The sequence below is a fragment of the Canis lupus genome, chromosome 11 (genome assembly GCF_011100685.1).
Source record: "Canis lupus familiaris isolate Mischka breed German Shepherd chromosome 11, alternate assembly UU_Cfam_GSD_1.0, whole genome shotgun sequence".
NCBI classification, from domain to species: domain Eukaryota; kingdom Metazoa; phylum Chordata; class Mammalia; order Carnivora; family Canidae; genus Canis; species Canis lupus.
This window is the reverse complement of record NC_049232.1, coordinates 5,233,241-5,251,447: the sequence shown is the minus strand read 5'-3', so window position 1 is coordinate 5,251,447 and position 18,207 is coordinate 5,233,241. Positions and strand designations below refer to the sequence as shown.

Sequence of the window (18,207 nt, the reverse complement as noted above, 5' to 3'; positions counted from 1 at the left end):
AAATACTGTTAGCCTAGGTTTTTAGAACTAGTTTTTAAGAATTTTGTGTAAAATAAGACCCTCTCGGGTAAATGTTGGTAAATGAATTTTAGATTAAAGCCTAGACTGTGCGGTGTTTTTGGCTACTCAGAGCTCAGACTTACTTTAGAAGTTATCATTGTGCAAAGCTGGTGATTTGGGCAGAGTGGAGAGTATTTTTACTTTAAATTGTGCCAGTTTGCTTTAAAGCATCCTAACAAGTAATTTGGAGAGTAACAATTAAATAGCTCTTTTTATCTTTTGGTAGTTTTTTGTTTTTTTTTTTAATGTTTTATTTATTTAAGTAATCTCCACACCCAACATTGGGCTCAAACTCACGAACATGAGATCAGGAGTTGCATTCTCTTCCGAATGAGCAAGCCAGGCACTCCTATTTTTTAGTAGTTAATAAGTACATGTTATCTGTTGAAGACTTTATGTTTAATGATGTAATAATACCTGAAGTGATGGCCAGGTTGTCATGAAAGAGAAATTGAAATCAGTGGGTCACTGAAGAGGAAATAAGATTGGTAGTTGCTTAATAGGAAATTATTCTAAACAGTTATTGTAAATTTATTTTTCTGTTTTAATTCACTCATGACTGACATAGATCTCCCAAGTCACTGGGAAAAATTCTGAAGATTAAATAGTTCTTACTGATAGTGGCCTTTTTAACGTGATGACTACCTTGAGTTTTCTAGAGGGAATGTTCACTTTTCCTTTGCCAGAGACTGCATCCAGGACATACAACAGTAAAAGAGAAGTTGTAGAATGAAGCATATTACAAACAATCCATTTCTGTAGCTGAAATTAATCAGTAGGTGAGGTCACAATAAATTGGAAGTGTAAATGTTTTCATATTGTTTGGACTTGACAGTAAACATTGCCAGTGGAAAGTGTCGTTTCTTTTCCTTTGTGGAAAAATAATGGATTTTTCAATTCCTGAGGAAAGGAATCGCCTTTGAATGCCATGGTCACCTGTTGCTGCTGTAACATTTTGCCGAGGACTTAGAGGTATAAAACAACACAAGTTTATTCTCTTATAATTCTGGAAGACAGAAGTCTGTACTGCACTTTACAGGGCTGGTGCCTACTCTAGGCTCCCAGGGAGAATCTGTTCCCTTGCCTCTGCCAGCTTCTGGATGTGTTGCCAAGCCACTCCAGTCTGCTTCCATAGTCACATCGCCTCCTCTTTCTGTAATCACCCTCTGTCCCCTTCATGAGGACACTTGTGGTTGCATTTAGGGCCCACCCAGATAATCCAGAAAAATCTGTCTCAGAACCTGTAATCACATTCACCAAGTCTCTTTTGCTGTGGGAGGTAACATTGATGTGTTCCAGGGATTAGGACCTGGACATCTTAATCTTTGGAGGGCGTCATTCAGTCTCCCGCAGTGAATGAATACTCATCTCCTTCCTGACAGGCTCTTCTCTCTGCCCCCAGTACACTCTCCCTCATCCCTTGCTCTGACTTTCCATCCTTACATTTTGTAAGCTGAGTAGATATCATATGTACATATCCACTTCTAGCTTGTCTGTGTTCTACGTGAAAATTAGTCTGTGCTCTGGGGCAGATGGAACCACAGTTGACGAGCACTGTGCATGTGGTCTTGAAGGAAACGGAATCAGACTTGGGCAACAGAGTCCTGGACAGGAAGAAGTCATCCTTGGTTCAAGTGTCAGCTCCTCCAGTAAACCATGTAATTTTGAACATGTTCCTTAGCCTCTAGAGTCCTCTTTTCATAAGTAAAATATTTTTTACGGCTTTAAATTATCTTGTTTCATCAAATTAATATTGAAGACTTCAGTGCTTTGTGATTATTTTAAACATATAATTAATCATCTTCACAATTTATATTACTGATCTCCAAAATTATATAACCATTGGTTTTTTTTTTTTTTCTCCAGCCATTTTATACTATTTTCCTAGACATCTGATTTGAAGTTTGAAGTACTGTGTGGTTTTGATTAACAGGAGGATCGACTTTCTGTGGCATCGCATCACTGTGTCTGATGGATAAACTAGAAGAAGTTTTTTCAGAAAAAGAATTGAACCGGATAAAGAGGTGGTGTATAATGAGGCAACAAAATGGTTATCATGGAAGACCTAATAAGCCTGTAGATACCTGTTACTCTTTTTGGGTAGGAGCAACTCTAAAGGTAAGAGAAAAAGTAAAATTGAGAAACCTAAACTCTATGTTGATACAAACTGTGCTTCAAAAGGTTTGATCTTTGTAATGTTCATTAAATACTGTTAAATTTAGGCTGCTGAGATTCTCTGATGCTCCGGCAAAGTTAATTCAGTAATCTGTTGTGCTACTTGAAAATTTTCATTCTTATAAAACTTAAGTGGCTGAGAACTTAGATAAGAAAGGATAGCATACAAAGTATAAGGTTGTAAAAATCTTATTACTAAAATGGCTGATAGTTTATCTAGAGTAAGGATCTGTCTGAACATGATACCAGCAAAAGCTTTATGGGAAGTTACTAATCTTATAAGACAAACTATGGGTTTTTCCTTTGAAAATGATTCATGGTTTTTAATTTTTCATTGATTTGCCTAACCCTTCTATATAATTTACTGATTGATGTTTGCACATTTTTTCCTATCTCTTACCTTTTGACATACCTAATTTCATGAGGTTACTAGCCACTAAATTCCTACAAGTTTGCTGTATCTTAAAATTGCCTTTTCACTTTCAAAATGTATCACCTAATTCTGATATTTGGAAATCTGACAAAAGTCTGTTCATCTTTTATATAATATCCTAATTTTTTTCTCTTAAATTCTGAAAACAGAATGATTTAAAATGAAGACAGTATGTCTCCCTCTCCTCACTTCTAGTACCATTCTTCAAGTGTACCACTTTAATTTTTTTTAATTATGGGAAATTTCAAACATTCTAAAGTAGAATAGTATAACAAACCCCTGTATGTCCACAGCTAGACTCATCAGCTTTCATCCCAAAGCCAGCCAGTGTTATCCATATTCCAACTCCCTTCCGTCCACCTCACTGTATTATTTTAGGGCAGATCCCAGATACCATTTTTTATATTACCTGGAAATTTTTCAGTATAATTCTTAACCAAAAAGAACTTTCTAAGAAACAGTAGTGTCATTACTACATCTGCAAAGCCAGCCATAATTCCTTGATAATATTTTGGCCAGAAATTATGTATATTTCTTTTTGCATCACATCAAGAGGCACATAATCTCTGGTTGTCTCCTTTTGATCAAAAGGCTCCAGAGTTGTCAAACCTGATTTATCCCGTATAAAGTTCCCCATCAGCTTTTTTTTTTTTTTATGGTGACAAAATATACATAATGTACTACATATCAGTTTAACTATTTCTAAGAGTATAATTGGGGTAGCATTAATTACATTTACAATGTTGTGTAACCCTCACCACTGTCTTTCCCCAAAACTTTGATTTTCCTCAGTTTGAACTCTGTCCTCATGACCATTCTCCACTCCCTCTAGTCCCTGGTAATCTCTATTCTGCTGTCTGTTTTTATGAATTTGCCTGTTCTTGGTGCATCATGTAAGTGGAACCACATGGTATGTCCTTCTGCATCTGGCTTACCTATTAGCTTCTCATAACACTCTCAAGGTCCATCCATTTTACAACACATAGCAGAATTCCATCCCTTTTTATGGCTGAGTAATATGTTGTTACCAGATTTTATTTATCCACATATCTGTTGATGGACACTTTAGTTATTTCCATGTTTTAGCTGTTGTGAATAAGGCGACTCTGAACATTGGTATACAAATAACTGGGTTTATGCTTTCATTTCTTTTGGATATTTACCTAGGAGTGTAATTGCTGGATCATATGGTAGTTCTACGTTTAACTTTTTGAGGTACTGCCATACAGTGCAGATGTGCACCATCTTACATCCCTACTAGCAGTGTATGAGGGTTCCAGTTTCTTTATACTCTCAGCAACATTTGATTTTCCTGTTTGGTTTTGGTTTTTATAATAGCCATCCCAGTGGGTGTGAAGAGCTATACTCATTGTGGTTTTGCTTTGCATCTCCCTAATGATTAGTGATATTGAGCATCTTTTCATATTCTTATTGGCCATTTGTCTATCTTTGGAAAAATGTCTATTCAGGCCTTTCACTCACTTTTTTTTAAAGATTTTATTTATTTATTCATGAGAGACACAGAGTGAGGCAGAGACACAAGCAAAGGGAGAAGAAGCAGGCTCCCTGTGGGGAGCCTGATGTGGGACTTGGTCCCAGGACCCCGGGGTCACTACCTGAGCCAAAGGCAGACAGACACTCAACCACTGAGCTACCCAGATGCCCCACTTTCACTCACTTTTTAATCGGTTTTTTTGTTGTAAGGTTGTAGGGAGTTCTTTAAGTGTTCTGAATATTAATCCCTTATCAATGTATATAATTTGCGAATTATGCTCTCCCACATGGAGCATGGGATGTCTTTCCATTTATTTAGATTTTTAATTTCTTTCAGCTCTATTTTATAGTTTTCAGCTTACAAATCTCTCCTATCCTTGATCAGATTTATTCCTAAATATTTAATTATTTTTATGCCATTATAAATGGAATTGTTTTCTTAATTTCTTTTTGGATAGTTTGTTGCTGTTGTATAAAAATCTCATCAAGTTTTTTTTACAGAATCATTTTAGTGGCCATTGAGGTTAACACATTTTAATCTGTTACATTATTCTTTTTGATGCCATTTTTAGCCAGTCAAAGCCCTTTGAGTAGGTTCTTGAGTCTTTTAGATGGACAACTTTCTGAAAGCAACCACTTTTAAACATTTTAAAAATTCTTAATTCTTATGGATATCACCATAAGTTTAACTGATTTTTTTGGTTTTTATAAATATTTATTTTTAAGTAAGTTCTACACCCAACATAGGGCATGAGTGCATGATCAACAGCCAGGCGTCCCAGCTTAATGGATTTCTTGAGTTCTCTTTAGACATTATTTTTGATTCCTAACTGTGAAGAATGAAGATTTAGCCTCCCTTTTTTTCAAGTAGATTGTTACTCATTCTGTATTTTTTGGTCCTGAACCTTTTCTCTTCCCCTTCCACTTTCTAATTCTGTCATATTTTCTTTACTTTTATAATACCAAGTTAAGTAACATTTCTATTTTATTTAGTAACAATATGCACATATTTTATACTTTCCCTGTGGGTTGATTCTAAAATTTAAAACCCAAGAATCAACACTTAGTACGATCATATAAATATTGTTTATTGCTAAACCAAGTACAGTGTTAAGATTATAGTTTCTTCTTAGTTAATGACCCCTAGGCCACTGGCTGGAAAATATTTCTAGCTGATGGATTCTAAAGAGTCTCTTTCCTTTTATTGTATGGACTAAATTAAAATGAATAAGTTTGTTTCTTATTTGTATCATAATTCATTCAGGCTTTTTCTTTTTGAGAAATAACACTGCTTTAATCACTTATATCTTCTATGGCTCTTTCTGATTTATTAACATACCTTGTGTCTTACAGAAATTTTTTAAACTCTCTTGTCTACTGCTCCACACCCCTTTTCATAGTTTAATTTATCCTTTATTTTTGTCTATTTAATGGGATCTTGAGAGACAGAGTAAATATATGTTCTAAGTCTTAAAGCTATATAGTTTTTTACACTAAAGTTATATTTATCTCACCTTTTACCTTTCCTGGTTTTTAAAGAGCTACAATTTTTTACTGTTCTCAAGTAAAACTGTCTCTAGCATCTGGTTAATAATTTTTGTTTCTCTCTTTTTTTTTTTTTTTTTTTTTACATGAAATAAAGATAGCACTTTATCTACAGTAAACACACAATTACAAGGATGGAGTACAAGCACTCATTCACATTTTTTTTTTTTTTTTAACAATTCATTTTTATTGGCAGGCATTGTATTTCCTAGTTTCAATTTGTCAGTTTTACTTCTTTAGTATTTTTAACCAAAAGAAAGAGAAAAATAGTTTTAACATTCTAAATGTAATTTTTTTTTCACAGCCACATATTTTTGTTTTGATTTTAAAAAGCTGTGCCTATCCCAAGGTCTAATTTTTGATATGTAGTATGGTTTTTTATTATTCACTTCTGGATGGTTTTAAATTCCCATTAGGATTTCTTTTTAAATTATGATTTATTTAAATATCAGTATATAATGATTTAATTTCTAATTATTCAGGAAAATTCTGTATATCTTTTGCTATATACTTTTTGATATATTTACTTATTTTTTTACTAACAACTTTTTAAAAGATTTTTTTTATATATTTAGTTTTTAAAGTTGTATTTAAATTCAGTTAATCAACACATAATGTATTATTGCTTTCAGAGTTAGAGGTTTCAGAGTAAGACTGATTCATCAGTCTTATATAACACCCGGTGCTCATGACATCACTTGTCCTCCTTAATATCCATCACCCAGTTTGTTTCTCTTTTTTGAAATATTTATGGTTCAAGTTACTACCGGTTTATAACTAATATCTCAAAAGCCTGTCTTAAGAATTAAAATATATGTAGATAAATTCTCCTTTTCAAAATGACTGGTTAAGTAGAACAGATTGGTAGAGTTGTGTTTTGAACCTAACCAAATGTGATGCAAAGAGATTTGTTTAGGCATGGCTTCAAAGAAGGAAATAGTGAGTAGATCAAGAAAAGGAGAGTAGTTGTGATCAGATGATAAAAATGACAATAATGTGGTTGACTGATTCTAAGTGCTCAGGTTCCCGAGAGGCTTGCTTTGAGAGCCTTAGCTAAAGAAAAGCATATTTAATTGATGTATATCTGAAAATTGAGCCAAAGGTCAATATGAAAGCTTGATGTTAGTAAATTTATATTTGTCCTGTCATTTCAGCTTCTGAAAATTTTTCAGTATACTAACTTTGAGAAAAATAGAAATTACATCTTATCAACTCAAGATCGCCTTGTAGGGGGATTTGCCAAGTGGCCAGATAGTCATCCAGGTAATTTATTTTTTATATGAATCTACAACAACTTTACTTTTTGTTTATTTCTTGAGTAGACCTTCAGTCATCTTTGTTAGAAAGGGCATAATATAGAAAATTTAGCTACTACAGTTTACCTTTTTAAAAACATATTATTTAAATTTAAATTGTTTAAGTTTAGGGGAATTTAGCATGTTGAGAGTTGTGACGGAAGGGTTGGATTATCAAGATGTATTGCTATTAGTATGCCTTTTTTCCCCAAATATTTCACTTACTAATGTTTTATTTCATTTGAGGTAATAAGGCAGATGGCCTGAATGGGCCCTGTCCAAATAAAGAATCATTTGGCCCATCCAGAATCTTAAGGATTATTAGCTGTCACTAGAACTAAGTAGAATAAATCACTAAGTCCATAAGGGAATCTGTTCTTACTCTGTTCAGAAGCCATTAAATCAAACATCTTTAATTCTGAAGATAGCTGTCCCTCACTGTCCACACCCTTCTCTGAATTTCAGCAGATTCAAGTTATTTTTTTAGAAGAATACTTTGCTGTCTGAACTCCGTATCATTCACTGTCTAAATCTCAAGAGCCAAATCGATTCAGACAGTGTGATACTGTTTTCCAAACTCAGGAATAGCAAAAAAGTAAAGAACAAAAGATTCTTGTATTTGAACTGTGCCTGTCCACTTATAAATGGATTTTTTCTATAAGTATTATGCTGTACTGTGAATGTATTTCTCTTTATAATTTTAAAATTTTTAAATTTATTTTTACAGTTTTCTTTTTTTAGCTAACTTTTACAAAGTTTTCTTTGTAGCATTTTCTTTTTTTAGCTAACTTTATTGGAAGAATACAGTGTATAATATATAGAACATAGTAAGTGTTAATTGACTGTTGATGTTACCAGTAGGCTTTCCTGTGAACAATAGGGTGTTAATTAACCTTTGGAGGAGTCAGAATTTCTTTGTGAATTTTCAAATGCACAGGAGGTCAATGATTATAACCACTGCATTGTTCAAGGGTCAATAATGACATTTCTCCAAAAAATGTGGATAATTCTGCCATTTCCCAAACCTAGACATACTTTATTCCAAGCTGTATACCCTGATATAAAACAGCCTGCTCAGTAACTACATGGATGCTGTCCACAGGCTCCTTAGACCTAGGCTGCCAGCTGAGCTCGTCTCATTCTCCATCCTGACCCAGAACTTGAGTGGCACAAGGACCAAGTTCAGGTCTACGATTCTGCAACAGTTGGACTATTAATCTTACTGCCTCTATAGTTTGGTCCCCCTCACATTGACACCATGTGTGTGTACGCATGCATGTACGCCTTCACCCACGTGTGTGTACATGCTTGAATGAGAGGAGAGAGGCCAAAGCTTTCCTTAGACTATCACAGGGATCTCTGATGCAAAAAAGGCTGAGAACTTCTCTAAACTGTTCTCGTAAATCTCTTATCATTGAGAGTCTCTCAGCACCCTGAGGTGGTTCTTCCCCATAGCACACAAGGCCCTCCTGAAATAATGCTCCTCTACCTCTAGCATCTTTCTCCAGGCTACCTGTCCCTCTCCCTGATGTTTTCACCTGTAGCAAAAGGGCTTTATTTACAGCTTCCCAAAAAATCAATTTGAAAGTTCTTTATAAATAATTCAGAACACTGACATTTTTGATAAGCAAGTTGACAAAATATTAGCTTTACTACATGAACAAGGAATACAAGGAATAATTGTTTTTACAGCACTGAAATAGAATCATGGTTTTTACTATTAGTTTAGAACCTCATCACATCTATCATAGAACTGCTGCAGTCAGAATATATATATATATTTGAATGAAAATAATAAATATGGGGCTCATGAAATCAGATTATTTTACCTGAAGTGAGCAGAAATATTTCCTCACATCCATACTTACCTGTATTTTCATGCAGGATATGCTTCTTTTTAGGAAAGGTACAGTGCTTTTAATTTCTACAGCAAAAGAATATTTTTTGCCATTTTTATTGAGAAATCATTGGCATACATCACTGTGTAGGTGTAAGGCATACAGCATAATGGTTTGACTTACATCTGTTGTGAAATGACTACCACAATAGGCTCAGCTAGCACCCATCTTTCTTATAGAAGATAAGAGATCTTCTGATCTCTTCTTAGAGATACAGAAGAAACAAAATAGTGAAGGGCAAACAATTTATTTTTGTGATGAGAGCTCGTAGGATGAACTATCCTAACGTGATTCCTATATATCGTAGTGCAGTGTGAGCTGTGGTCCTCATGTTCTGCATGACACCTCAGTTCTTATTTATTAGTGGAAGTTTGTACCATTTGACACCCTTCTTCCAATGCCTCCTCCCCCCAACCCCCACCTCTGGTAAGCACAGGTCCAATCCCTTTTCTTCTGTGAGTTTCGTTTTTTTGTTTTTGTTTTTTAGATTCCACATAAGTGGGATATTTGTCTTTCTCTGACTTCATTTCACTTAGCATTACACCTTTAAGGTCCATCCATGTTGTTGCAAATAATAGGATTTCTTCATTTTTATGGCTGAATCCTATTCCATTGTGTATGTATATACCACAAAGTCTTTTTTTTTTTTTTTTTTAAGATTGTATTTGTTAGAGGAGCACAAGCAGGAAGGAGAGGCAAAGGGAGAGGGAGAAGCAGGCTCGCATTTGAGCTGGGAGCCCCACACAAGGCTCAACCTCAGGACTCCAGGATCATGATCCAAGCCAAAGGCAGACGCCTGGCTGAGCCACCCAGACACCTGTATACCACAATTCTTTATCCATTTATCTGTTGATGGATACTTAGGTTGTTTCTATGTCTTGGCTAATGTAAATAATTCTGCTGTGAACATGGGGGAGTAGATAACATGTTAGTGTTTTCGTTTCCTCTGAGGATATTACTGGATCATGTGGTAGTTCTATTTTTAATTTTTTGAGTCTTCTCTACTACTCTACTCCCTTTCCATAGGGACTATACCAATTTACATTCCAACTAGCAGTACACAAGGGTTCACTTTATCCATATACACATCAGTGTTATCTCTGTCCCTTTGGTGATGACCATTCTAATAAGAGTGACATGGTATCTTACTGTGTTTTTAATTTGCATTTCCCTCATAGTTAATGACGATCCAGCATCTCCTCATGCATTGGTTGGCCTTTTGTGTATATTCTTTGGAGAAATAGCTATTCGGATCCTTTGCTCATTTTTTTTTTTTCTGTTGAGCTATGAGTTCTTTATGTTTTTTTTTTTATGTTCTAATTTCTAAAGCAAAATAATATTTTTAAATTTGGTATCTGTAACCATAGCTATAAATGTTACAACAGTACCTCAAGAAAAGTGAGAATTGTCTTGATGCCATTGGTTTTCATCAGGTCTTGTACTATTTTACCAAATGGTAATAGAGAAATGACAGTATCTTAGCATGTCTGGCATAAACATACTTGAAATACTTTTTGAGTATTTACAATAGATTTGGTTTTTAAGATTTATTTATTTATCTTAGTGAATGAGCATGAGTGGGGTAAGGGGCAGAGGAAGAGAGTCTTCAAGCAGACTCCCCACTGAGCACAGAGCCCACAAGGGGCTTAATCTTACAGCCAATAAAATCATGACCTGAGCCAGAACCAAGAGTTGGATGTTTAACCAACTGAGCCACCCCCCAGACGCCCCACAATAGATGTTTTTTTTTTTAATTCTTGAAGCTTTTTTCTAGCAGTCAGTTCTTAATATTCGTGTAAATGCTTGAATATAGAACTTTTTACAGATATGGTAAAATGTCTTCTGAACTTATACACCACAGAGCATAGAAAGTCTGTGTCTAATAAATTGAATATATGTGGAAAGACCTGTTTAACAGAGTCTAGGAAAATCATTTTTTTAAGAGTCTTTAAAATTAGCTTATTCTTGGTTCTAGTAAATTTAGTAACAGAATTGATACAAAGCAATTTTATATACATTTATAGAAGAAACTTAATGAAAAGAATGAACTTTTATTATGAGGAAACTAGATATTTTAGCATCTAATATGCTTGAATACACCTACGGATAAGGAAGGTTAAAATAAAAAAAAAAAACTTTGAGATTTGAAACAAATCTTGATTCATTGGCTTTTACAAAAATCTTTGCAAAAAAATGTTTTATTTTTACATTATGTAGAAAGTAGATGATCCTATTTTATGTTATTCTGGATCGATTTTATTTCTCTTTCAGTTGTATTTTTTCCTAGAAATATTTCCTCATTTCTAGACAGTAAAACATAATGTCGTTTTGTGCCTTTTGTAATTTTAGAATAACTAGAAGGAAACTTTCATAGTATAGGGGAAATCAAATTTTTTGTGGTCTGAAAATGAGAGAAAAGTGAGCTAAAAGAAACCTAAGCATTCTCTGAGAAGACATGAAAGGGGAGTGACATGGGCCTCACAAATAATCTTGAGTAGGCACAACTCTCTCATCACTCCTGTTTTGAAAAGTAAATGATACTCACATAAGTAAAACTTTTTCTTTAATTCTTCTGACAAAGTTTGAGTTGGTAAGGTGTCTGAACTTCAGTAGCTTTTGCCTTAAATGATGGCCAGTACAAAAATAGGAAAAATGCTTGATGACTACAAAATCTGTTTTTTGTAGTATGCCCATAACTGCAGAGCTCTGAGCTCTTCAGAGTCCGTATAAGGCTGTCCAGGAGGAACAGCCATGTGATTTCTCTGGCTGCTTGAATGCAAGAGGGTCACTGCCCCTTGAAAGATGGGAAACAGTAGTGAAGCCAGTATAGAAGAAAGATTATGGTATTTATAACCACAGGGAATGTAAGTTTGTTTTTACTGTTAGGTCGGACATTTTTTGGATGACTGACATTCCCCTAAATAGGAAAACTAAATATGGTGCAGCATTCCACAACAGAGTATTCTGTTTAGACCTCTTTCACTGAACAGAGTATGAAGATACTTTGGTTATGGAAATGTCAGAGGTAAAACTTAGAGGGGAAAGGTATTGCTACTTAGAGTCAGAGGTCTATTTTCATTTTTAAGGAAATTTTTTCCTTTTACTATACAGAGCTAAAAGCAAAGGGAAACTTATAAGCAAAGGGAAAACTTAGCGAGAAGTCTTATATTACTGCTACTCTATTTTTTTTAACCATAGAGGATGTTGAGAGTGTCACCTCTTCCTTTGAGAACTATTTTCCTTTGTTAATGATATTTTCTTGGATAAAATACCTGATTTTGATCATCTTTTTTTTTCTTTTTTTAATTGGTGTTTTGAGACCTTGAGAGCACGTTTCAAAAACTAACATTTTTCTAAATTTAATCTTAATGTGATGGACTAATAGATATGTAGCTACAATACTTTGCAGCATGTACAAATAAGAATGCCTATTATGATTAAAAAAAAAAAAAAAACCAAATACCTCATTTTCAGATGCTTTGCATGCATACTTTGGGATCTGTGGCCTGTCACTAATGGAGGAAAGTGGAATTTGTAAAGTTCATCCTGCCCTGAATGTAAGCACACGGACTTCTGAACGCCTTCGAGATCTCCATCAGAGCTGGAAAATCAAGGACTCTAAACAGTGCCCAGAGAATGTGCACATCTCCACATGACTGACTTCATTTAGTTTGGGAGGGCGGGGGGATTTGTAGCATAACTGTAGCTCAAGGTTAAAAGCCATGTATAACCAAGTGTGCTCTCTTTTTTTTATTTTTATTTTATTTTTTATTTTATTTTTTTTAAGAAGTAGAGTCTCACAATCAAATCTTGTGCCGATGTCACTTTGGAATATGGTCTTGAGCCAGTAACCTTTGTCCTGGGTTTCAAGAAAATTTTTGTTGAAGTTTGAACCACAGTGGACTCTGTTGTGGTTCTTAAATGTTTATACTGTATTTCTAAGAAGTTCTTTGCGGCAAATTAACTATATGTATGTAGGTTATCTTTTTAAAAAAAAATCTTCAGTACAAATTGTATCATACTGTAAAATGGACACAAATCTTCAAAATAAGTTTACAGTTCACATAGCATTGATAATCTTCAGGTGAACACTTAATGGTCATTTAAAAAGCTTGACAGCTGATGGTAGAAAATTGCTTTAATGAATTAAGTATCTAGGATTCTTCCTTGAAAAGATGATTCTGTAATTTTTAAAGAATGACTTTTGTCTTATTAAGTGTGCCAGTTAAACTTATGTGGCCTCTATAAGTGAAATTAATTTCATAGCAAGGATGAATAGATTTAACTAATACAGTAATTTTCTAAAGGGACATTGATTTAAGAAGACTATTATGTAATTGAGGGAAAAATAATTTAACTATGTGATTGTGAATGAGAAAGTTTTGTGCTGTGTGGGTCATTTATTTAGATGTCACTGGGGTGAATAACAGTTATGTTTGATTTTAATTTCATTAGTTGCTTTTTCTTTCTGGAGAGAAAATAGTTATCTAGAAGGAAAGACATTTAGTGGTTTTGTTTATTTTTCTGAAATATGTGATATTGTAAATTGTACTTTTATAACCGTTACTTTTAGCCATTTGGATTTTTTTTTTTTAGTTTGTTGCCTTCAATATGTTAGTGGTTCTGGTTTCAAAATGACAATTTTCTAATTTTTTCAAAATAAATAAGTAAAATTCTCAGTAAAAAAAAAAAAAAAACAGAACCACTAAGTAAATTTAATGGTACAGCTCCATACATGGTCATTTATATTTTTATATTTTCAGGTAAGTGGAAGGGAAATGTTCTGTTCAGGCGTTAATGATGGGGGTGTCACTTTTGTTTTTTGTTTTCTTCATTCTGTGAACTAGCTAATTGTAAAGGAAATAGTGTAAAAACTCATCTTCATTAGTAACAAATTATCAATAAATCACATCCATCACTGTTGTTGAATGATGTTCAAAGACTGAAATAGATAAGAAAATCTCTTCACTAAAGGAGCTGAGTTTAAGTTCAAGTTTTAGTGATAATTGATGTTGAATTATTCCACAACTATCAGTATAAAAACTAAATTATTAGTATTACTGTTTAGGGATTATTTAAATTTTAATTTCTTTCCTAAATTGGAGGGGAGAGTGCCCTTAAATAATGGTCCTTCCAAAGAGAAATCTGGTATGTGCTTGGAGAAATGATTCATTTGTTGTTGGCATCCTCAGTTTTAAAACTCATCTTGCCAAAGTCAACTTTATTATTTTTTTAATTAGAAATAAAATCCCTTTTCTGATTGTGGGGAAAATATAAGCTTAACAGCAGATGTTATCTTTCAGCAAGTTATTTCAGTTGCTTCTATTTAAGTCCTGCAAATTAAGACATCCCTATCTCAAACTAAGTAACTTCCTAGACATGGGGAGTTAAAATAACATTTATGGAATGGCAGTAGAGCTATTATAAAAAAACCCAGATTGTTTTTCTGAATTGCCACTAGCAGTTATAAAGTAATAATAGTGGCTATTTGTAAATGGGAGAGAATTCTAAGTTTAAAAGTATTTCATAAAACTTAAATATTTCCTAACTGCTTGTATACTTTAATAGCAAAAGATTGTAAATTTCTTTTTTTTTTTTTTAAATTTTTTTAATTTTTTATTTATTTATGATAGTCACAGAGAGAGAGAGAGAGGCAGAGACACAGGCAGAGGGAGAAGCAGGCTCCATGCACTGGGAGCCTGATGTAGGATTCGATCCCGGGTCTCCAGGATCGCGCCCTGGGCCAAAGGCAGGCGCCAAACCGCTGCGCCACCCAGGGATCCCAGATTGTAAATTTCTAAATTTACAATAAGTATGATAGAATTTCTAAATGGTACACATGTGAGGGGCCTTTTTATGCAGTCTTGTGGCCCAGTGGGTGTTCACCGTCCATAGTGGCATGCTGACCAGAACACATCAGCCAGTGAACTGCAGAGAAAGGATTCCTGTTTTTAAATAGTTATTTACAAAAACAATATTTATTAATAAACTGAATTATAAGTAATATTTCACATATTTATTCTTTAGCATTGGTTTATAATGAGCAAGGAAATAGAAGTCCAGAACCTCAAATAACTCTGTGTTCTACCCTCATCCTCTTTGTGGTTTTTTTCAGAAGTTAGTAGGAGAAGCTTTGAGCATCTGCATGAAAACAAGATTGATCAGGTCATACCACACAGTTCAGCCTATTCATCATCTATGGTGTTTTTAGATTTGACCTGTAACGTGTATACGTTTTTATCAGATCTTCAAATATTATTTAATTTCAGTTCACAGTGGCCCGTAGTTTGGAAATGGTTGGACCTGCTACTGTTTGAGAGTCAGCTTAGTAAGGAGGTGCTCTGGAGTCTTATGGTTTGGGTTTAAGTCCCAGATGTGCAAATTTAGCAGCATGATCTTGGAACCTAACTTTCCTATCCATAAAATTGGGGTGAGGAGGGGATGAACGCCTAAGGGTTATTCAAGGATTAAATGACATAATGCATGTAAAACACTTGGCATAGTTAGTACCTGAAATACAGTAAATTCCTCGCTATAATTTGTCGTAACCATCATAAAATCATTATTAAAATCTCTTTTCTGTAATAGAGATTTCACAAGGGTTAAGCTTGGGGACGATGACCACAGGAGGGTCCTTCTGAACCTTCCCCTAGGAATACAGAGTAACCAGGTTAGCCCCAGACCCTTTTCTACAAAACTAGATGACAGTTGTCCCTGTGAACTTAAAAACACAAGGAAGGAAGGACAAATGACTGGCCAGCATAGTTTCAGCATCTGTATTCTGACAGTCCCTTGCTTCTCAGCCAGGGTGGTGTCTCAGCAGTGTAATGAAGTCTGACAAATGTACTAAAGCAGTTTGGACCTGGTGCTGTGTAGGTCTCAGAACTAATGAGATGAAACCTAGCAGCACTGAGGAGAAACAGCTAGAATTAGGATTTCAGCTTGACAGGACAGGTACAATAGCACAAAGAGAAGAGAGAGTCCAGGTCAACGTTGGGAAGGAAGGTGGGTAGCAATGTCCTGTCAATTCTTTGTCAAAACGAAAACGGAGCTTTAGGGCGGTGGAACTAAGAAAAGGCATCCTAGAGCCGCTCCTCTCCTAAGAAGTACAGGAAAACTCTCAATCAGGAAACTCCACAAAACTGTGAGAAGGATGACCATGAGATCTCATTCAAAAGTTAGAAGAAATAAGAGAATAAGCAAGCCGACATCCCCAAAGACAGTGAAAGCACACCAGAAAGACATGACCACAAGACTGACGAAAACTTCAAATTTTTTAAAAAAGGAGTTATGACAGGTAATTTACAGTATTTAGAATATATCATTAAAAAATGGGAGAGGCTGAAAATTATACAAACAAGTCTTAAAATCTGAACGAAGAAAAAACAGAAGGAATTTGTAAAAGCAGAGAGGGTGTGAATCTGCTAACTCATTCAAGAGAAAAGGGAGGAAGCAGAAATACACAGATTGAAATGACAACAGGAGAAATAACCACAAAACATGAAATTTTTCAAAATTATAAGACTAATTTGATGTAATAAATTAGAAAAATAACTTGTTTAAGAAAAGGCAGATTGCCAGCATTTACCCTCCTAGACACAAATTTAAAACCAGTTGTCATTGAAGAAACTAATAAAGGACTCCTTACCAAAAAAGTGTCAGGCATTGATGGTTTCCAGGGATTTCTACTAAACTTTTAAGATTAAATGATCCCAATGTTGTTGATGTAATTCTAGAAGCTAGAAGAAAAGAATCTTGACCTCAAAGTGCCAAAAAAAAAAGTTTTTAAGACTTGCAAATTGATTTTGTAAAGCAAATACAATAGCGTTGTTTCCAAAACTTGACAAAGATTGTACCAAAGAGAAAATTATAGACCACTCACAAATACCAATGCAAAAAACCTTGTGTATTAGCAAACATTCCAACAGCACTTTCAAAAACTAATAAATCATGACAAAGTAGGATTTCTTATAGGACTACAAGGATAATTCAATAGTAGGCAATTATTAGTACCATCATATTAAGAGCTAAGGAGAAATTCATTCTCCATTTTTCAGAAAAGGCATTTGACAGAATTGAGCATTCAATTCATGCTGAATGTATTCAATAAACAGAAATTGATGAGTCATTCATTACCACTGTACCTCTGCCCAAAAGCCAGCAATACAAAAGTGGCTTTCCACAAAGTGAAACAAGACACAAGATGTGCCCCTGTCTCTCTCTTCCCCTTAACATTGTTAAGGCTAAAACCAATGCAGTTTGACAAAACAAAGCCATATGAAATTTGTGGAAAGGAAGAAGTATTTGCAGATACGCATCTAGTATCTAGAAAACCTTAAGAAATTTGTTGAAAAACTGTAAGATGACTTAGTAAAGTAGCAATTACAAGTATACATTGAAATACCATATGCATACAAGTAGCACTCCCCAGACAGAATATATATAACTGATTTCATTTAAATGAAGTTCAAAACAGGCAAAACTTATCTATAGGTGTCAAGAATCAGCATCCCCTTTCACTATCTCCCTCCCCCAAAGGTAAGCACTGTCATGATGAAATTGTCAGTTTTGTCTGTTTTTAAACTTTATATAAGTGGATTCGTATACGTGATTTTTCATCTGGCTTCTTTAGCTCAACAAAGACCTGGAAGAGGAAGAGTATGAGGCAGCTTCTATGGTGCTGGTAATGTTTCATCATCAGGTGCTGGTTACATAGGTGCATTCATTTTATGACTACTTATCAAGCTGTACATTTATGATTTGTGCATTTTTCTGTATGTATAATTATAGTTCAATAAAAATGTTTACTAAAAAATAAAAGACTTTATATATATACACACAAACTTAAGCTAGTTAGAAGATGCTTTTGAAGAGAAGACCCTTTTATTATTAGAAAAAGAAATTTATGTGTAAACCTTTTTTAAAGTTTATTTTTTCAATCTCTATGCCCAACGTGGGGCTCAAACTCACAAACCCCAGATCAAGAGTCCACAAGTTCTCCCAACTGAGCCAGCCAGGTGCCCCTAACAGGAAGACTTTTAAAAAATAAAACTCTTGATAGAAAAGTAGGCTTTAACTATTGAAAAGATGTATCATATTCTTTTTTTTTTAATGTATCATATTCTTAAGACTCATCATGAAAATATTTTTCTCCCAATACAGATGATCATGTTTACTTCTATATGAGAGAATATACAAGAAAAGCTATGGAAACTAAAAAACAAACAAACAAAAAAACCTAACCTTACCAGACATTAAAACACACTCTTAAATCTTCCATAATTCAAAGTTTGGTATTGGCACGTGA

General features: G+C 34.4%; 1 protein-coding gene across 6 annotated transcripts in view; it reads left to right on the top strand.

The window, feature by feature from the left end:
* Window positions 1–18,207, top strand: part of PGGT1B (protein geranylgeranyltransferase type I subunit beta) — a 71,916-nt gene that overhangs the window by 39,159 nt on the left and 14,550 nt on the right. For 5 of the 6 annotated variants that reach the window (XM_038551835.1, XM_038551833.1, XM_038551834.1 and 2 more), the window contains 3 exons: window positions 1,994–2,178; window positions 6,862–6,970; window positions 12,375–13,829. In XM_038551835.1, coding sequence (XP_038407763.1) covers window positions 1,994–2,178; window positions 6,862–6,970; window positions 12,375–12,556 — 476 coding nt within the window. In that variant the 3' untranslated portion in view covers window positions 12,557–13,829. Of the gene's footprint in view, window positions 1–1,993; window positions 2,179–6,861; window positions 6,971–12,374; window positions 13,830–18,207 lie in introns of those variants that run through there. The other variant, XR_005366511.1, reaches the window with a different exon arrangement.